Source organism: Fistularia commersonii, chromosome 19, assembly GCF_037954325.1.
Source record: "Fistularia commersonii isolate RoL2024-O1a breed Wild chromosome 19, RoL_Fcom_v1.0, whole genome shotgun sequence".
Lineage (NCBI taxonomy): Eukaryota > Metazoa > Chordata > Actinopteri > Syngnathiformes > Fistulariidae > Fistularia > Fistularia commersonii.
The window spans coordinates 2,296,588-2,313,818 of NC_141302.1; the positions used below are offsets into that span (position 1 = coordinate 2,296,588).

General features: G+C 44.7%; 1 protein-coding gene across 2 annotated transcripts; it reads left to right on the top strand.

The window, feature by feature from the left end:
• The first annotated feature begins 404 nt into the window (after positions 1–404).
• LOC147223394 (uncharacterized) lies at positions 405–16,974 on the top strand. 2 transcript variants are annotated; one of them, XM_086165639.1, is made up of 20 exons: positions 405–526; positions 1,323–1,445; positions 2,366–2,425; positions 2,492–2,524; positions 3,618–3,674; positions 3,764–3,829; positions 4,001–4,096; positions 5,550–5,606; positions 5,680–5,733; positions 6,950–7,033; positions 7,693–7,752; positions 7,838–7,891; positions 7,973–8,038; positions 10,193–10,267; positions 10,379–10,453; positions 12,600–12,674; positions 12,784–12,823; positions 12,899–12,944; positions 15,579–15,993; positions 16,335–16,974. In XM_086165639.1, the coding sequence occupies exons 2-20, from the start codon at positions 1,332–1,334 to the stop codon at positions 16,812–16,814; spliced, it is 2,007 nt and encodes a 668-aa protein (XP_086021765.1). In that variant the 5' UTR covers positions 405–526; positions 1,323–1,331; the 3' UTR covers positions 16,815–16,974. The 2 variants fall into 2 exon arrangements, with proteins under 2 accessions (XP_086021765.1, XP_086021766.1); XM_086165640.1 differs by having other exon boundaries at positions 4,007–4,096.
• Positions 16,975–17,231: the final 257 nt, after the last annotated feature.

A 17,231-nucleotide genomic window follows, 5' to 3' on the forward strand; every position in this document is an offset into this window, starting at 1 on the left:
GGCCAATTCAGGAAGTCCGGTGACGCAGGACAGCCGGCTTAAAAATAGCCATGTTGACAAATCCTATCGACGACTGATGATTTTTGGTAGTTTTAATCAAGTCTTTCAAATATTAGTCCGTTTATTTTGAATTTGATTGGTTTTGGCTGGAACACTGTGGGGACGATTAGCACCTGTCAGAAGTACTTTAGGGGAAATTCTCCCCAGGTGTGCACATAACACAGGTGCACCTGATGAAGTTGCAGGTTTCCGTCGGCTCGAAGAAAAACAACGTGGGAAATTAAAAGAAAAACCCAGCTTATTTTATTTAAAAAAAACAACAAATTTTTAAAAAAACAAACCCCAAACAAGTGCCGTGAAATCAGAAACGGGAGTCCGGTAACCCGACTCCGACGAGGTCCGTCTCGACAAACCTGTTCGTCCGGAGACGAAGGTGAAGCCGGTGAAAAGTTTTAATTTTTCCGGTTATTTTACCGTTCCTTCTTTTTTTGTTTTGACGCCATTTATTCCTGGACTCTTCTCTGAGGTAGGCCGCCGGTGCGACTCTTTCCCCGGCTGTTGAGTTGTGATTGTTCCGCGAAAATTCCGCCTGTGTCAGCGGACATGGCGGAGCGGCGCCGAGCGAATTCCCGCCGACTTTCTTTCAATTTCAAATTCTCGCCACTATTTTACACGAAAATCCACCGCTGACTGTTTTTTTCTCATTATTGCAAACCGACTAACAATTCGGCGTTGTGTCGCGTTGCCGCCGACCCGGTCCTGACGTGATTCGGTGCGGTTTCAGAAGTTCACCGCCGCCCAGCTGAACGGCCACGGCGGCCCAAATTGCCCAGAAAAATGAATTCGATTCTTGCATGGCGGCTTCGGCGAAACCAGCACCTGTCAGGTGAATTCTGATTGGTGGTCGATTATTGATTATTGTATCCTGATATAGTCATTGATCACGATACAAATATGAAAATAAAGTTAAGAAAAATAACACTCATGACAGTGCAACAGTGAACATCTTTTAGATGTCCAACCGAAAAGCTTGAGATTGTTTTATTGATATATTTTCTCACTGTTTTGATTTTTTAAAAAGTCCAAAGTGTGAAGCTCAGACATGATTCATCCTCTTCTTCAGCTGGAGGTCAGACAATACATGGAGTTTTGTATACTGATATTATCTCAGACCTGCAGGGGAGGGTGGAGGTGGAACTTGCTTCATAAAAGGGGGAAGCAGAGCTCCGGTTTATGCGTGGGAACAGAAAGGACCGGACGGAGTTTCAAAATGAATACAAAATAAAGCTTCAGGAGTGTTTTCTCCGCCTTCGCTTCCACAGGTTTCCGGGATGAACTTGTTCCGGAAAGACAAAGGTTCGACGGCCGTGACCCCGGCGCTCCCCCCGCGACCCGGCAGCCAAACAGCATCAACCCCGGCGCTCCCCCCACGGCCCGGCAAGGAGGTAGTGTGTGTGTGTGTGTGTGTGTGTGTGTGTGTGTGTGTGTGTGTGTGTGTGTGTGTGTGATGGCTGGTGAGGCACTGATTTCATCATAATCAGATTTACAAACAAGAACCCTACAGAGTAGCTTATTCATCATTTGATTAGCAGAAGTTAACAGGTTAAGTTTAAAATCTCTCCATACATACAAACTGTAGCAAACAAAAACGCACATTTAATTAAAAAACAATGCTTTTAGATTTGTAATCTTCTGTTTTGAAAGTGAGGAGAGGAAAAAATAAACTTGTTGCTGTATTCTTTAGCCGAGGAGCAGCAAGAAGAATCACGAGGGCCCCTAAGGTGAGGCAGGAGGACTGCGTGCCTCACTTAGTGGCTCTTGGCAGTTGTTTTCCGATTACTCGGCACAAGAAACTAGTCCCACACATAGTTGTTGACAAAATTGGAAATGTAGTTCATCAAGCAAAAGTGTTTTAATAGCAACAGTGTTTTAATAGCAACAGCATGCTAGCATGCTTAGTGCAGAGCATGCTAGCAGTCAGCTGTCAATGCGCAATCTACGTTGAGGCTCAACAGTCGGCTGCCTCACCTCACGTTTCCTCTTGGTATTTGAACAGTAAATGTGAAAATCCAGAATAAAAAATAATCTAAACTGGTGACATCAAATAAAAATACCTTAATAGTGCAAATTACTGATAATTATAATCATTTAATTATTTTTCGTTTTATATTTTTTTCCTTCCAAGATGGGCAAGTGAGGCACGGCCTCTCCTGCCTCCCTTGATTGCACATCGTGTGTGTGTGTGTGTGTGTGTGTGTGTGTGTGTGTGTGTGTGTGTGTGTGTGTGTGTGTGTGTGTGTGTGTGTGTGTGTGTGTGTGTGTGATGTTTTTTTGTTCAATGTGAGCTCTTATTTGTACCTTCCAGGATGTAGATAATCCTGTCACACACGGCATGAGTGGACATCAGGTGGAAGCCACTGCTCAGGTAAATGGTCACACACACACACACACACAGGAATGCAGTGGTGCCAACTGTTTCTTTTTCTTGCAGGAAAAAAACAACGAGGTCGCCCCGAGGTCAAAGGTGAGCGTTTTACAGTAATTTTACATTGTGATCTGTAGTGAGAGCAGGGAACAGGTAGAGGAACATCCAGAGAGGTGGAGGTATGCTCTGGAAAGGAGAGGAATGAAAGTTAGTCGCAGCAAGAAAGAATATATGTGTGTGAATGAGAGGAACTCGGGTGGAACGGTGAGGCTACAGGGAGTGGAGATCAAGAAGCTGGAGGATTTCAGGTACTTGGGGTCAACAGTCCAGAGCAACCGAGAGTGTGGAAAAGAGGTGAAGAGACGGGTCCAAGCAGGTTGGAATGGGTGGAGAAAAGTGTCAGGGGTACGAAGGGATAGAAGAACATCAGCCAAAATAAAAGGAAAGGTGTACAAGACAGTGATGAGACCAGTGACATGTATGCTCTAGAAAAGTGACAATGACCGAAAGACAGGTGGCAGAACTAGAGGTTGCAGAGATGAAGATGTTGAGATTCTCTTGGGGAGTGACCAGGATGGAGAGGATCAGGAACGAGTCTATCAGAGGAACAACATGTTAGATGTTTTGGAGAGAAGATCAGAGAAGTTTTTACCCAAATCACCATCTTTCATATTTGAATATGACATAAAATGAGGAAAAAGTCTGTCTGGAAATAAAAAAAACTTTCAGTAAAGTTAAACATAGATTCATTTGAAACATTCCATTTTATTCACGATTAAATGCTCATTATGAAATTCTAAATACAAAACGTGAAAACGGGCTGCCGGGTCAAATTAGGTTTTCAGATTGTCAATTTGAACATGGGTTGCATTTGGCCAACGCACCGGGCTTTGGGCAGGCCTGCCTGAGAATATGCTTATTTTACTAAAAAAATTAGTTGAAATAATTTCTAAAAAATACATTTGTACTGCAGAAACCCAGTGTAGTGAAAAATCAGTGATATAAGATTACAAATATTGTGTGTGTGTTTAAAACAAATAGAGCATGCATACCTTTTCTAAGTCAAAGTAAACCTTCGAAAGTAAAGCTGCCCTGCAAGCCTTCTGTATGTGTGTGTTTACATTCCATCTCACACACACACACACACACACACGGGAGGGAGTTTAATCCTGCTGTCTTGTGTTGACTCCAGCGGGCGGGTGTGATGGGTGTGGTGCACAAGGTCAACCCCTTCAAGTCCACGCCTCAGGTAAACAAAATGAAACAAAGGACAAAACAGGAATGTCATCTTCTTCCCTCTAGTGGTCATTTTAATTTTTTTTTTTTTTTTTAATCCAGGCGGGAACTGGGGTCGCCAAACCCGCTGCCTCAGAGTCTGTTGCCACGGTTACAGACCCAACACAGGTGAGCGAGAGTAAGCCTTTTATTTTGAAAAGACCAGCACTGTCGGGTCGAGTCTTGAAACGGACTCGCTCGTCTTCAGATCAATGACCGTCTACTCTATAATCTATATAATCTACTATATAATCTATAATCAAGTAATCAGGATACTTTGTTTCTGTTACTGCGGTGAAGGTGCAGATGCCCAGAGCAGAAGTACACAGTGTTCAGAACCCGGGTCTGCTGAAGGGGATGATGCAGAAGGTCAATCCCTTCAAGGCCAGCCCTCAGGTAAGTACCGAGGGAAGACCTCGGCAAGGCCAACCTTCAAGTACTACAAGCAGGTAGAACTCTCAGGAAGAACCCCTCGAGTCCACTGCTCATCTTTCTTAACCCCTTCAAGTCCAACGCTTTGTAGAGTACTTTAAGGCCAACCTTCAAGTACTACAAGCAGGTAGAACCCCTAGAGTCCACTGCTCATCTTTCTGAACCCCTTCAAGTCCAACTTATTGGTTGAGTACTTCAAGGCCAACCTTCAAGTACTACAAGCAGGTAGAACCCCGTGAGTCCACTACTCATCTTTCTGAACCTCTTCAAGTCCAACCCTTTGATAGAACCCTTCAAGTCCAGTCTTCAAGTCCCTAAAGCCTGTAGAACCCTTCAAGGCCAGCCTTCAAGTACTAGAATCAGGTAGAGCCCCTCACATGCACTGCTTATTCTGAACCCCTTCAAGTCCAACTTATTGGTTGAGTACTTCAAGGCCAACCTTCAAGTATTACAAGCAGGTAGAACCCCGCGAGTCCACTACTCATCTTTCTGAACCCCTTCAAGTCCAACCCTTTGGAAGAGTACTCCAAGGCCAACCTTCAAATACTACAAGCAGGTAGAACTCTCAGGTGGAACCCCTAGAGTCCACTGCTCATCTTTCTGAACCCCTTCAAGTCCAACCCTTTGGTAAAACCCTTCAAGTCCAATCTTCAAGTCCCTAAAGCCTGTAGAACCCCTGAAGTCCAGCCCTCAAGTACTAGAAGCAGGTAGAGCCCTCAGGTAGAGCCCCTCACATCCACTGCTTATTCTGAACCCCTTCAAGTCCTACCTTTAGGTAGAGTACTTCAAGGCCAACCTTCAAGTAATACAAGCAAGTAGAAACCTTCAAGTACTACGCGCAGGTAATACTCTCAGGTGGAACCCCTTCAAGTCCAACCTTCTGGTAGAAGTCCATCATGTCCAACCCTGAGGTAGAAGCCTTTCAAGTCTAACCTTCTGGTAGAAGCCCATCAAGTTCACTGCTCATTTCGAACCCTGTCACGTCCGACCCTCAGGTAGAACCCCTCAAGTCCAACCCTCAGATAGAACCCAATCATATCCAACCTTGAGGTAGAGTCCCACCATGTCCAACTTTGAAGTAGAACCCCTTAAAGTCCAAGCTTTAGTTAGAACCTTGTGTTAGAACCCCTTCAAGTCCAACCTCCAGGTAAACACTGCAGATGGAACCCTTCCAGTTTGAACCCCTTCTGATAAAAACCACTGGATCCAGTCAAATCCATGCAACCGTCTTCTGCCTTTGTCAGTCCTCTCTTCTCCTGGAGGACCATCTCCTCTCTTTCTTCCATGAACAGAAGAAGTGAACGGATGAAGTCGGTTCTTCCCAATTTTCTTGCTTCTAAACCAGTTAGTTTTACGAGCGCGGTTTGTTGTTATAATTTCCATGACAACCCCCTGGGGTGCGGCGTCTCCCGTCCAGGTGATGGACTCGGCGGCGGCAGAAGAGGAGGTTGGTCCTGTGGAGCTCCAGGAGAAGGTGAGCCTCCACCCTGACCATCTGAACCCGCCTGGACTTCCAGACCTTTCCTGATGTTTGCTTTCCCGCTCAGAAGCCGGGCTTGATGATGCACAAAGTCAACCCTTTCAAGTTCTCTCAGCCAAAGGTAGCGTCACACCTTTTTCAATAAATATTAAAGACTAAACTGCTTTTATTTCATGTTTTCACATCCTGAACAACTTGTCACTTTAAAGTAAAACCACGAGCACAAAGTTGATGAACACGTTTGTGTTGTGATTAGTTTCCCTGTTGTGATTGTATTTACTGTGTTGTTACTGAGCAGCTGTGTGTGTGTGTGTGTGTGTGTGTGTGTGTGTGTGTGTGTGTGTGTGTGTGTGTGTGTGTGTGTGTGTGTGTGTGTGTGTGTGTGTGTGTGTGTGTGTGTGTGTGTGTGTGTGTGTGTGTGTGTGTGTGTGTGTGTGTGAGTGTAAATATAAATGTATTTATATACATGTGTGTTTGTGTACATTTAAATGTATTTATATATGTGTGTGTGTGTGTGTGAATATAGATGTCTTTATGTGTGTGTAAATATAGATGTATTTATATATATATGTGTGTGTGTTTTTGAATATAGATATGTTTATGTGTGTGTGTAAATATAAATGTCTTTATATATGTGTGTGTGTGTATGTAAATATAGATGTATTTATATATATATATATATGTGTGTGTGTGTGTGTGTGTGTTTTTGAATATAAATGTTTATGTGTGTGTGTAAATATAAATGTATTTGTATACATGTGTGTTTGTGTAAATTTAAATGTATTTATATATGTGTGTGGGGGGAAATATAGATGTCTTTATATTTATGTGTGTGCGTGTGTGTGTATAAATATAGAAGTCTTTATGTGTGTGTGTATGTGTGTAAATATGGATGTCTTTACATATGTGTGTGTGTGTGTAAATATAGATGTCTTTATATATGGGTGTGTGTGTGTGTGAATATAGATGTCTTTGTGTGTGTGTAAATATAGATGTATTTATATATATATATGTGTGAGTTTTTGTGTGTTTTTGAATATAAATGTGTTTATGTGTGTGTGTAAATATAAATGTCTTTATATATATATGTGTGTGTGTGTGTGTGTGTGTGTGTGTGTGTGCACACCTCTTATTCATAGTGGTTTGTGGAGGTTCATTATCATTTTATTCCATTTATTTAAGCCTCTTCCTTTATTTTCCATGTCTTTCTCTTCTCATGTTGACCTTCTGCTCCTCCTGAAATCGGGTGTGAAAAAACAACTCTCCATGAAGTCGAGCAGCAGATTCAAACCTGGAACTCGTGTTCATGATGTTGTTGTTGTTTCCCGTCTCTGCAGGATCCTCGTCCGCCCGCCGACACACACCTGCCGCTCCCCGACCAAGGAGGCCCCGCGGACGACATCAACCTGCCTGAGAAACAGGTCCTCTGTCGGGGACGTCGGTCCTCTTCTGGAGCAGTGGAGGAACTTTTGGGGATTTTTTTATTTTATTTTTTTAATTTGTTTTTTGTTGACGTGGCTGAGTCGTCCTCTTCTCCTCTTAGCTTTTCCCTTCAGGGGTCGCCACAGCAAATCGGCCGCGTGTGTGTGTGTGCGCGTGTGCGTAAATATAGATGTATTTATTTGTGTGTGTGTGTGTGTGTAGATATAAATGTGTGTAAATATAAATGTGTTTATATATATATGTGTGTAGATATAAATGTGTGTGTGTAAATATAAATGTGTTTATAAATACATGTCTGTGTAAATATAAATGTGTGTGTGTGTGTGTGAAAATATAAATGTCTTTATATAGTGGTGTGTGTGTAAATATAGATGTATTTATATATATATTTGTGTGTGTGTGTGTGTAAATATAGATGTATTTATATATATATTTGTGTGTGTGTGTGTAAATATAAATGTGTCTATATTTACACACACACACATATAATTTGTGTATATAAAAGTGTCAGGAGAGAGCGTTTTACATGCAATTCTCATTCTCGCCACTAGATGGCGCCAAAGACAACTTATCAACATTGATTCAACACATCTTTCTGTTTTCCACGACTAATTGACTTTATCCTCCTCTTCTTCAGAACCCTGGCGTGTTTAAGGGGATGATTCAGAAGGTGAACCCCTTCAAGTCCACGCCACAGGTAAAGAGCTCCACCAGGATGTCTTTTGAATTGTCTTTTGATTGTTTTTTTAAATACATTTAAGAAAATAAAAGGTGCTTTCCAGGCGTCTGCAGGGGGCGGCTGCCAGACGGACGCCGCATCCTCGCCGACGACTCAGGTGGGTCTTCAAGAAGTGATCGTATCTCCACCCGCGAACACACACTTGTCGGTCCTCATCCTCCGGACATTTTTCCCCCAGGGGGTCGACAGCGACAGCTCCTCCTCCGGCTCCGAGAGTGTGGACGACGGCGCCATCCAGAGACACGTAAGGAAAGAACGGCGCCGTTAATATCCTACAGAGACATCCATTCATCTGGAGGTTCCCAGTCCTGAATTCTTGTCGAAATCTTCTCTTCCTGGCAAGTGGACTTGTATTTCTTCACTTGAAGATGTTTCAGGCCTCATCTGAGAGGCTTCTTCGGTTCTAATGATCCACGGCAGGGGTGGGAAAACCACGGCCCGCGGGCCACATCCAGCCCGTCGGTCTTTTTAATCCGGCCCAGCACAGAATTCATACTTGATGTGATCGGATCAATGAATGCGGGAGCTCGAACGAGATTATTTCATTTTTGGAGCTACTTGAGAATTTCCCTGAGCTGAATTAAGCAGATTGGTTTTGTGATTTAGCCTTTACCGTGAATATACTGAGACACGTGAAGCTACAAGGGAAAAAAACGATTTGTACGTGAAATGCAAGCAAACGTCAGAGCCTTCAAAACCAAGATGGTTTTAGTTTCAAAGCAAATGTCAGGCAAGTCTGATATGTATTGTTGACAAATGCATTTTTTTAAATTTTTTTTTATATTTTAATACATATACAGGACTGTCTCAGAAAATTAGAATATTGTGATAAAGTTCTTTATCTTCTGTAATGCAATTCCAAAAACAAAAATGTCATCTATTCTGGATTCATTGCAAATCAACTAAAATATTGCAAGACTTTTTTTCATATTGCTGATTATGGCTTACGCCTTAAGAAAACTCAAAAATCCTATCTCAAAATATTAGAATATCATGAAAAAGTTATTTTTGTTTTTTTAATTGCATTACAGAAGATAAAGGGCTTTATCACAATATTCTAATTTTCTGAGGCGGTCCTGTATGTATCGTATCTTGTGGTTTCCGGATCTAACTGCCAGGCTTTTTTGGCGGGTCGAGGTTGTGGTGGCTTGTTCTGTAAATGGAAGAGTTGATCTGCAGGAACGAGATGTGAGGGGTTTGTTTTGCTAATAAGGGTGTCGTTCGCTGGAACAGAGCGGTACCACCTGCAGAGGACCGTGAAAGGGTAAAGCTAAAGAAACTAGTGAAATCTGTTGGTTCTGGTAGTGGCTTTTTCCTGGTTGTTTGGAGGGCGCACAAGGTCCCGCTCTCCATCTTGGTCTTGATCCCGGTATGGCGTTGTACAGCCCACTCGCATCCTGCCTAGTTTTGTTTGTTTATTTTATTCTTGTCGTTGTCACCGTCTGTGTTGTCGTTTAGTTTCGGTTATCTACGGTCCAAAGAATTTCCCCTGGCGCAGGGGTCGGCAACCCGTAACATCGAAAGAGCCATTTGGACCCGGTTTCCTCAGAAAAGAAAACACGGGGAGCAGCAATTACTTTTTGACGTCTAAAATAAAGGTACCACTGTATATATTGCTTTTTATTACCTTTACACTTTGTATAAATAAGTGTGTAGCGTGTTGCTTCTGAAATTCACGAAGTATCACGGAAAAAAAATTCAATTTTATCTATGTAATGAACTCATTTTGAGCTTTGGGCTTTCAGAGCGTGTAGCTGAGCCTTGACCTGAATTTCAAAAATAAATCAGGAAAAAATCACTGTCAGTAAACAATAAAAATAAATATTTGAAAATTATCTTCATAAATATTTATTTTACCTGGTTTATGGGACTTCTGCTCCTGAACTTCTGCGCGCAGCATCTGCAATTCCGGACTTTACCGGCTGGCGGGTATACCGGCTTCCACGAGTGTGACGTTATTTTGAGCAGCGAAAAATAATAAATATAATTTTGTTTAATATTTCAAGATTACAATAATCTCCCAATTTAGGACTAAAAGTTAAAAAAGGAATTAACACAAATGAAACACTCTTCAATTAAATATTTATAATTTATTTTCCCAAGCCGCTCGGAGCTGCAGTGTAAAGATGAAGGAGCCGCAGGTTGCCGACCTTTGACCTCTGGGGACCAATAAAGTTTCTTACGTGAAGAAATACAAGTCCAGTTACCGAGACAACAAGCTTTCGACAAGACACCCTCTTACCAGCCCGGTGTCCCAAACGATCCCATCTGTGTGTCGCATCTCCCACACACACACACACACACACACACACGTACGTAACATGGTGAAACGTGAGAAAACCACCGCTTCCTGTCCGAAGTGTAGAACCCTCCCTAACATCTCCGCCCTCCTCTCCAGTCCATCTGGTACACCGACCTGGACCCCAGCGAGGAGGTCGGCGCCGCGCCGGAGGACCAGCCGGGGAGGAGGAAGGTAAGCGGGGCGCCGCTCGCCGTCATGGCAACGCAAACATGGCGCCTTTTTTTTAAAATAACCAAATTCTTTCAATTCTGTCCTCCTGTGAACCTCCTTTCCGCCCCCAAGACATTCAGGATCAAAAAGATCCTTCCAAGAACCTGGTTTGGATCCAGAGCACCTGACAGTCAGGCGGCACCTCAGGTGAGGCATTCACACACACACACACACACACACACACACACACACACCAGTCGACTGTTGAGCCTCAATGTAGATTGCGCATTGACAGCTGACTGCTAGCTTGCTCTGCACTAAGACCGGATTGCTGTTGCTATTAAAACACTTTTTCTTGATGAACTACATTTCCTATTTTGTCAACAACTTTGTATGCGACTAGTTTCTTGTGCCGAGTAATCAGAAAACAACTGCCAAGAGCCACTAAGTGAGGCACGCAGTCCTCCTGCCTCACCTTAGGGACCCTCGTGATTCTTCTTGCAGCTCCTCGGCTACAGAACACAGCGACAAGTTTATTTTTTTCCTCTCCTCACTTTCAGAACAGAGGATTACATATCTAAATTGTTTTTTAATCAAATGTGCGTTTTTGTGTGCTACAGTTTGTATTTGTGGAGAGATTTTACCACACGCACCTTCCAGCCGAGCAGGAAGGGCAGTCCTTTGTAAATCGAAAGAAGGGCTCTGTCTTGTTACATGAGAAAATATTTTTATCCCATTAAACTCACTTGACTGACAAGTTTAATTCGTGATTAAGCTCATAACTCAAATAACTCACTCATTTGCCTGTCTATCAAATTTAATTATTTATTCTTCATTCCGGCCCCACGGTTTTGTTACGTGGTTTTTAAACTAAGTAAAATGTACTTTTATAAATAACAAATGTATCAGAAGTAATAATCCAGAGAGGGTGTAAAGAAATAAAGTTGTTTTATCCAGTGTGCTTACCTTGAGATTGGATTGGGAAGTTTTTCATTTGGTGCTGTTGCTTAACTTAGCTTACCGGCTACACACCCGATGCTACAATGGGTCGCTAAATGTAACTAGCACAGCATGGCTAAACCTCATTTAGCGATGGAGCGAACGTCGCTTGTCTTTTCAGAATCAAGAAGCCTTATTACCAAGTAGTGCAGCCAAAATGAGTTTGTCTTGGACTCAAAACATGTCACACACACCCTCACACACGTGTGATACCGCCAATAAGTAATAGAGCATGAAGACAAATATCTAAACTAGCTTAAATCAAGAACTAGCGGTTCTTCCTGCTCCCGCAGGGAAGAAGAAAGCTGTCGAGCGGCCCGCTGATGACCCGACCGTGACCCTAAACTACCCTCTTTGGGACTCTATGTGCCCAGCAGTTTTGTCTACCCTAGCTGCCTCTGAATGTAGCGTCCAATTAGCGTGCAGTGCTGCCCCTTTTTTTTGGGGCATTACAAGTTGTAACCAAAGGCCAGTTGTGACAATTATGCTGTCACCTTAGTCGTCATTGCAAAAGTTGCCCCCTGTGATAATGTTGTCCGGAGCCACCACTGGTCAGGATGCTCTTAACCACCCCTAAGTAGAAGATCCAAGTCCCAGAGGTGTTCTCCTGCAAGATCTGCACTCTGAGGAACCTGGTGTTGACTGCTGTGTGGTCCCTGATGCAGAAGGGTGGAGCATGACTTCGAGAAGTCAGTGATTGTCTACGTTGAGCAGCTGGTTCAGGTGTTTAACTTCCTTCCAGTAAACCATATACTCTTTGCCTTGATTGAGTGCCAAAGATGTGGCGTGATACAGGGACTTGATTATCTTTTTCTGCTCTTATCTGGATGCACGGTCACGTGTTAGGCGTGTAAACGGCAATGGACTGAGCGCACAGTCTTGAGGAGACCCAGTGCTCAGCATGATGGATTTGTAGGTCCAGGATCCAGAGATGGATTCTGGTGTAGGTTTTGTTGTGGTCCAGGGGTGTGAGGACTGGATGCAGGGCGGTGAAGATCAAACCGGCTTTGAATGACTCCCAATACCTCGTCCGCTGACGTTCCTGCTGCACCGCATCCCCCTAAACGTCTCCGATCTTCTTCATCTCCTCACGGTTGAGTCCAAAACACGCCAACCTTGCTCATGTTTTACCATGATTTGCTCTGGGCTAGCTTGCGGAAAGTGGGATCTGTTCCTTAGCAGCGTCCAGGCCAAATGTGCCCCCCGCTCGCTCCTTACTCAGATCCCAGCTTGGATCACAAAACAAAAAAATCCACATCTTGAAATATTCCCATGTCTACGTGCTCGTACGTCAAGGCTCCACCGTATTCCTAATGGAAGCATCAGATTGACACTCTGAACTCTGCCCTGACAGGAAGTGGAGGTGCAGATGCTGGAGCTGGCTGAGATCCCGGTGCCAGGAGAGGGAGTGGACCTGGACCCGCTGGAGGTAAGGCGCTCCGGAGCGACGGTTGGGTATCCGGTGGGCGGGGCTTCCCTGTCTCTGACCTTGCGCCCAACCTGCCACCCCAAATTCTGACTTGTATGCTCCCCCACAGGATGAAGATGGCCTGCTGTCTTGGTGGCGGACGGTTGAAGGTACGTTCCCAAGCTGAGGGCATGGAGGTACCGTAGGGGTTGCTTACCCGAGGTATGCTTGTATCTTCATGTCAGGGTGGGACGAGTGGAACCAGGCCAGCCAGGACGAGGAACCCCAAGAGTGAGTGAGAACACACACATACACCATGGATACCCGACAGACAAACGTCTACTGAAAAAAACATTGTTCGGGTTTTTTCAAGCAGGAAAAATAGCACAGATGCAGATGAAGATCTGATTCCAGAAATATTTGGTTTTTAATGCCAAGTAGGCACCTTGCCGTCTCCTCCTTTCAGCTTTTCCCTTCAGGGGTCACCACAACAAATCAACTGTCTCCATCTAACCCTATTCTCTGGATCCTCTTCTCTCACACCAACTACCTTCGTATCCTCTCTCACTATGTCCATAAATCTTCTCTTTGGTCTTCCTCGAGACCCCTTGCCTGGCAGCTCGAATTCCAGCATGCTGGAATTGGGCTGCCAAAGGCTGCCAAACCTGTAGAACTGCCATCAAAGTTCTGTTCTGGTAAATGAGAGAACACGGAAAAACTGGAAGGAATCTGAAGAGATAAAATTTTTTGGCACTCAACATGATGTACCTTGATATGTTTTTGGCAGCAGGCGATCGAGGTTGTTTGTAGGCCAAACAAGGTTGAAACTCTGCGAACCTGTGTTGGTTCATGCAGGCCTAAAGTCCTCCAGCAGGGGGACCATCGAGGCTCTGAGTCCAATCGGTTTCAATGTGATTGTATTTGTCATCAAACCGCTGGTGTCCCCTTTAATGTCCTAAATGATTCTGTTGTTTTTTTTTTACAAAAATGTCTAATTTACTCTTTGTTTTAGAGAAATTAGACGCCCCGATGCAGCTGCTTTCTAGATCTTCTTTTAGTTTTAAGATAAGATAATACTTTTTTGATCCCCATAGGGGAAATTCTTTTGTCACAGCAGCGCAACAATGAAAATATCAAGAAATATACTGCTCAAAAAAATAAAGGGAACACTTGAACAACACAATGTAACTCCAAGTCAATCCCACTTGTGTGAAATCATAGTGTCCACTCAGGAAGCAACACAGATTCATTTTGACTTGTTTTAAGGACATTACATCAAAGTTGGATCAGCCTGGAGTTTGTTTTTACACTTTAATTTTGAGTGTGATTCCTAATCCAGACCTCCATGGGTTGATACAATTGATTTCCATTGATCATTTTTGTGTGATTTTGTTGTCAGCACATTCAACTGTGTAAAGAGCAAAGTATTTCATAAGAATATTTCATTCATTTAGATCTAGGATGTGTTTTTTAAGTGTTCCCTTTATTTTTTTGAGCAGTGTATAAATAAAAGATAGCAAAAGACATCCCCAAAAAGTAGACAGCAAAGTGAACAAGGGTAGAAACAGACAACAGCAAGGGAGAGAATAGAAAACCACAACAACAAGGATAAGAACAGAAACAGTGGCAATAGAATAGAACTTTATTAATCCCAAAGGAAATTCTTTCGCCACCATTCACTTGAAACATGATGTTGATTTTTATTGCTGTCAGGTTTCCATCTTGCAGAAAAGGGAGGAGTTATAAAGTTTGATGGCCACTGGTAAGAAAGACCTTCTGTGGTCTACCGCTGAAGGTGCTCTGGTAGGAATGTAGTCCCTGATACGGAGCAGCTTCTTCAGCATCCTCCTTTCAGACCCTTCCGCTAACAAGTCCAATTCAACTCCCAGGAAGACAACAGCCTTCCTGATGAGCTCATTGACTCTGTTAGCATCGGTGGCCTTCAGGCTACCGGCCCAGCACACTACAGAGTAGAAGATGACGCCGGACACCACCGTGTGATAAAACATCTGCATGGCTCTGTAGACATTGAAAGTCCCGAGTCTCCTGAGAAAGAACAGGCGGCTCTGACCTTTCTTGGATACGGCATCTGTGTTTTAAGTCCAGTCTAGTTTATGGACACAAAAGTACTTGTACTCCAGTGGAGTGGTACCAAGAAGGATAAAAAAAAGACAACAGTGTTCGAGCATGACAGTGAATGGGTGAGGCAGTGAGGTCGTGGTAGAGGTCGGAGTTGGCTATCACACTTCTGTTGTGCACTCTGATGGCCGTGGAGCCACACCTCGTGGTGCGGGAAGGATTGTCCGGGAGATCTCCCGGTTTGTCCTTCACCCTCCCCGATGTCTCCGATTCAAGATGGTCCAGGTTCAGTCCCTCCATCGAGCAGGCTTTCCTCACCAGCTTGTTGAGCCTATGACCTCATCGGTCCAGTGAAGAAGAGTGCGCTGGCTACCGAGGACTGGTAGGTCTTGAGGAGCCTGTTACAGACACCAAATGACCTCAGTCTCCTCTGGAAGAAGATCCTACTTTGACCTTTTCTCTAGTCCAGTTTATTGTTAATGTAAACCCCAAGGTACATGTAGGAGTCCACTATCTCCACCTCCTGACCCTGGATGGTGATTGGTACACGTCTCCTCCAATTCATTCTGAGGTGAGGGAAGTCCACTACCACCTCCTTGGTGGTAGTGGACTTCCTCCACTCATCAAAACTCGCAATCAGATCCCTGTACTCCTTGTCGTCACTGACGCATCCAACGATGGAAGTCATCTGAGAACTTCTGGAGGTGGCAAGAACTGGTCGGAGGTGAAGAGGACAGTACTTTTGGGCACTCCTGTTCTGCACTCCACGGCCTCGGAACCACAGAAGTCCACACCGACAAACTGCGGTCGTCCTGTTAACCCCCCTCTTCTTGCTCCCTGCCTCAGCATGGTGGAACAAGCCGCGGACCGGGTCTTCATGGCGGCCCGCCTCTTTGTCCGCTTCTTCAACCAGCGCGGCGCCTCGCTGCAGCAGCGCATCCTGGAGTTGCTGGCCCTCGCCGACTCGGCCGACAGCTTCCACAAGAAGACGGTGACGGCGAGCGTCGGCGGCGGGGTGGCCAGCGTGGCCGGCTCCATCACCACCATCACCGGCCTGGTCCTGGCGCCGTTCACCGCCGGGACCTCCCTCATCGTGACGGCGGTCGGCATCGGCGTGGCGACGGCGGGCGGCGTCGCCTCGGCCTCGGCCAACATCACCGACACGGTGCACTCCAAGACCGACCGCAAGAAGGTGGAGAAAATGATCCAGGACTACGAGGCGGAGATGAAGGACATCAAGGACTGCCTGGAGTTCCTGCAGGTGAGGAAACCTGACATACATTTGGATGTCACGTAAGTTCACCCTGGTCTTTCCTGGTCTGACTGGATTTAATTTTTTTTTTTTTTTTTTTGTGGTGGCCGGGCAAGTTGTGTACATGCGCCCGTCTGGTATGGCGTGTTTTTCTTTGTCATTTAGTTGATTGACGTGAGCCGGTTGTTGATCATTACAGCTCTTAAATGTTTGTAATGCCACGGTAATAACAAGTTAGTCAGAGAAAAGCAACGCTTTCTGGATTTGATTGAATGACGTCAAGGATCGGGTGGAGGTGCAGGCATGATTTGTGTCGGTGCTTTTATTTTATTGTTTTAACTCCACGACAGGAGGGGATGGAGACCTTGGAGGACTGGAACTTCGAGCAGTACGCCGAAAGCATCTCCAAGAAGCACCTAAACCAGAACGTCAAGCACGTGATGAAGGAGGGCGGCCGCGCCGGCAAAGCCCTGGTCATCAACACCGAGAGCCTCATCAACACGGTGCAGATTCTGGGCGTGGCGGGCGGCGCCGCCAAGGCGGCTCAGGTGATGAGCGTCACCACCGGCGTCATGTCGGGCCTCTTCCTGGCACTGGACGTCTTCTTCCTGGCCAAGGACTCCATGGAGCTGAAGAAGGGCGCCAAGACGGACTTCGCCGCCAAGATCCGGGACGTCTGCAAGGAGCTCCAGGACGGGCTGCTGGAGCTCAACCGCATCAAGGAGCAGCTGCAGAGGACCATGGACGGCATCGAGGTGGAGGAGGAGGAGGAGGAGGATGAAGAGCTGCTGAAGTCTGACCTGAAGAAGCTCATTGAGCTGGAGGAGTAGATCTCCACGAGTAGTATGAACGTGAAAGAAGTATTTGCACCACAGGCCGGGCCATCTTGTACTTCACTTTTTGTAGGAATATATTTATAGATAATTTGTAATATTACCTTTTTAAATAAGCTTTTTATCAGGTTTTAATAAAAGTCACAATGTTAGCAAAGTTCCTGCTAGCTGTGCTGCTTTGAGACAGTTCACCATTTTGGCCACTAGGGGGAGACAAACTCAACTCCCGTGTCTCATTTTCTGGATTTAAAAAAAAAAATCACAAGTTAACATGGATATTGGCAATAAAATAGGCTGAGTTTTTAAATGTAGGTAAAAAAAATCTTTCTGGGATCAATGCAGAGAAAAACACAGAAAAAAATTTAACTATTTCTTATTAAAACAGAATTTAATCAGAAAATCAAAGCATGAAGC

Bases quoted from the DNA above. Each gene is read 5' to 3' on its own strand.
- LOC147223394 (XM_086165639.1), top strand. From the start codon at position 1,332: ATGAACTTGTTCCGGAAAGACAAAGGTTCGACGGCCGTGACCCCGGCG. The intron at 2,525-3,617 runs GTGAGCGTTTTA...TGTTGACTCCAG, and splicing joins AGGTCGCCCCGAGGTCAAAG to CGGGCGGGTGTGATGGGTGT. The intron at 10,454-12,599 runs GTGAGGCATTCA...CTGCCCTGACAG, and splicing joins ACAGTCAGGCGGCACCTCAG to GAAGTGGAGGTGCAGATGCT.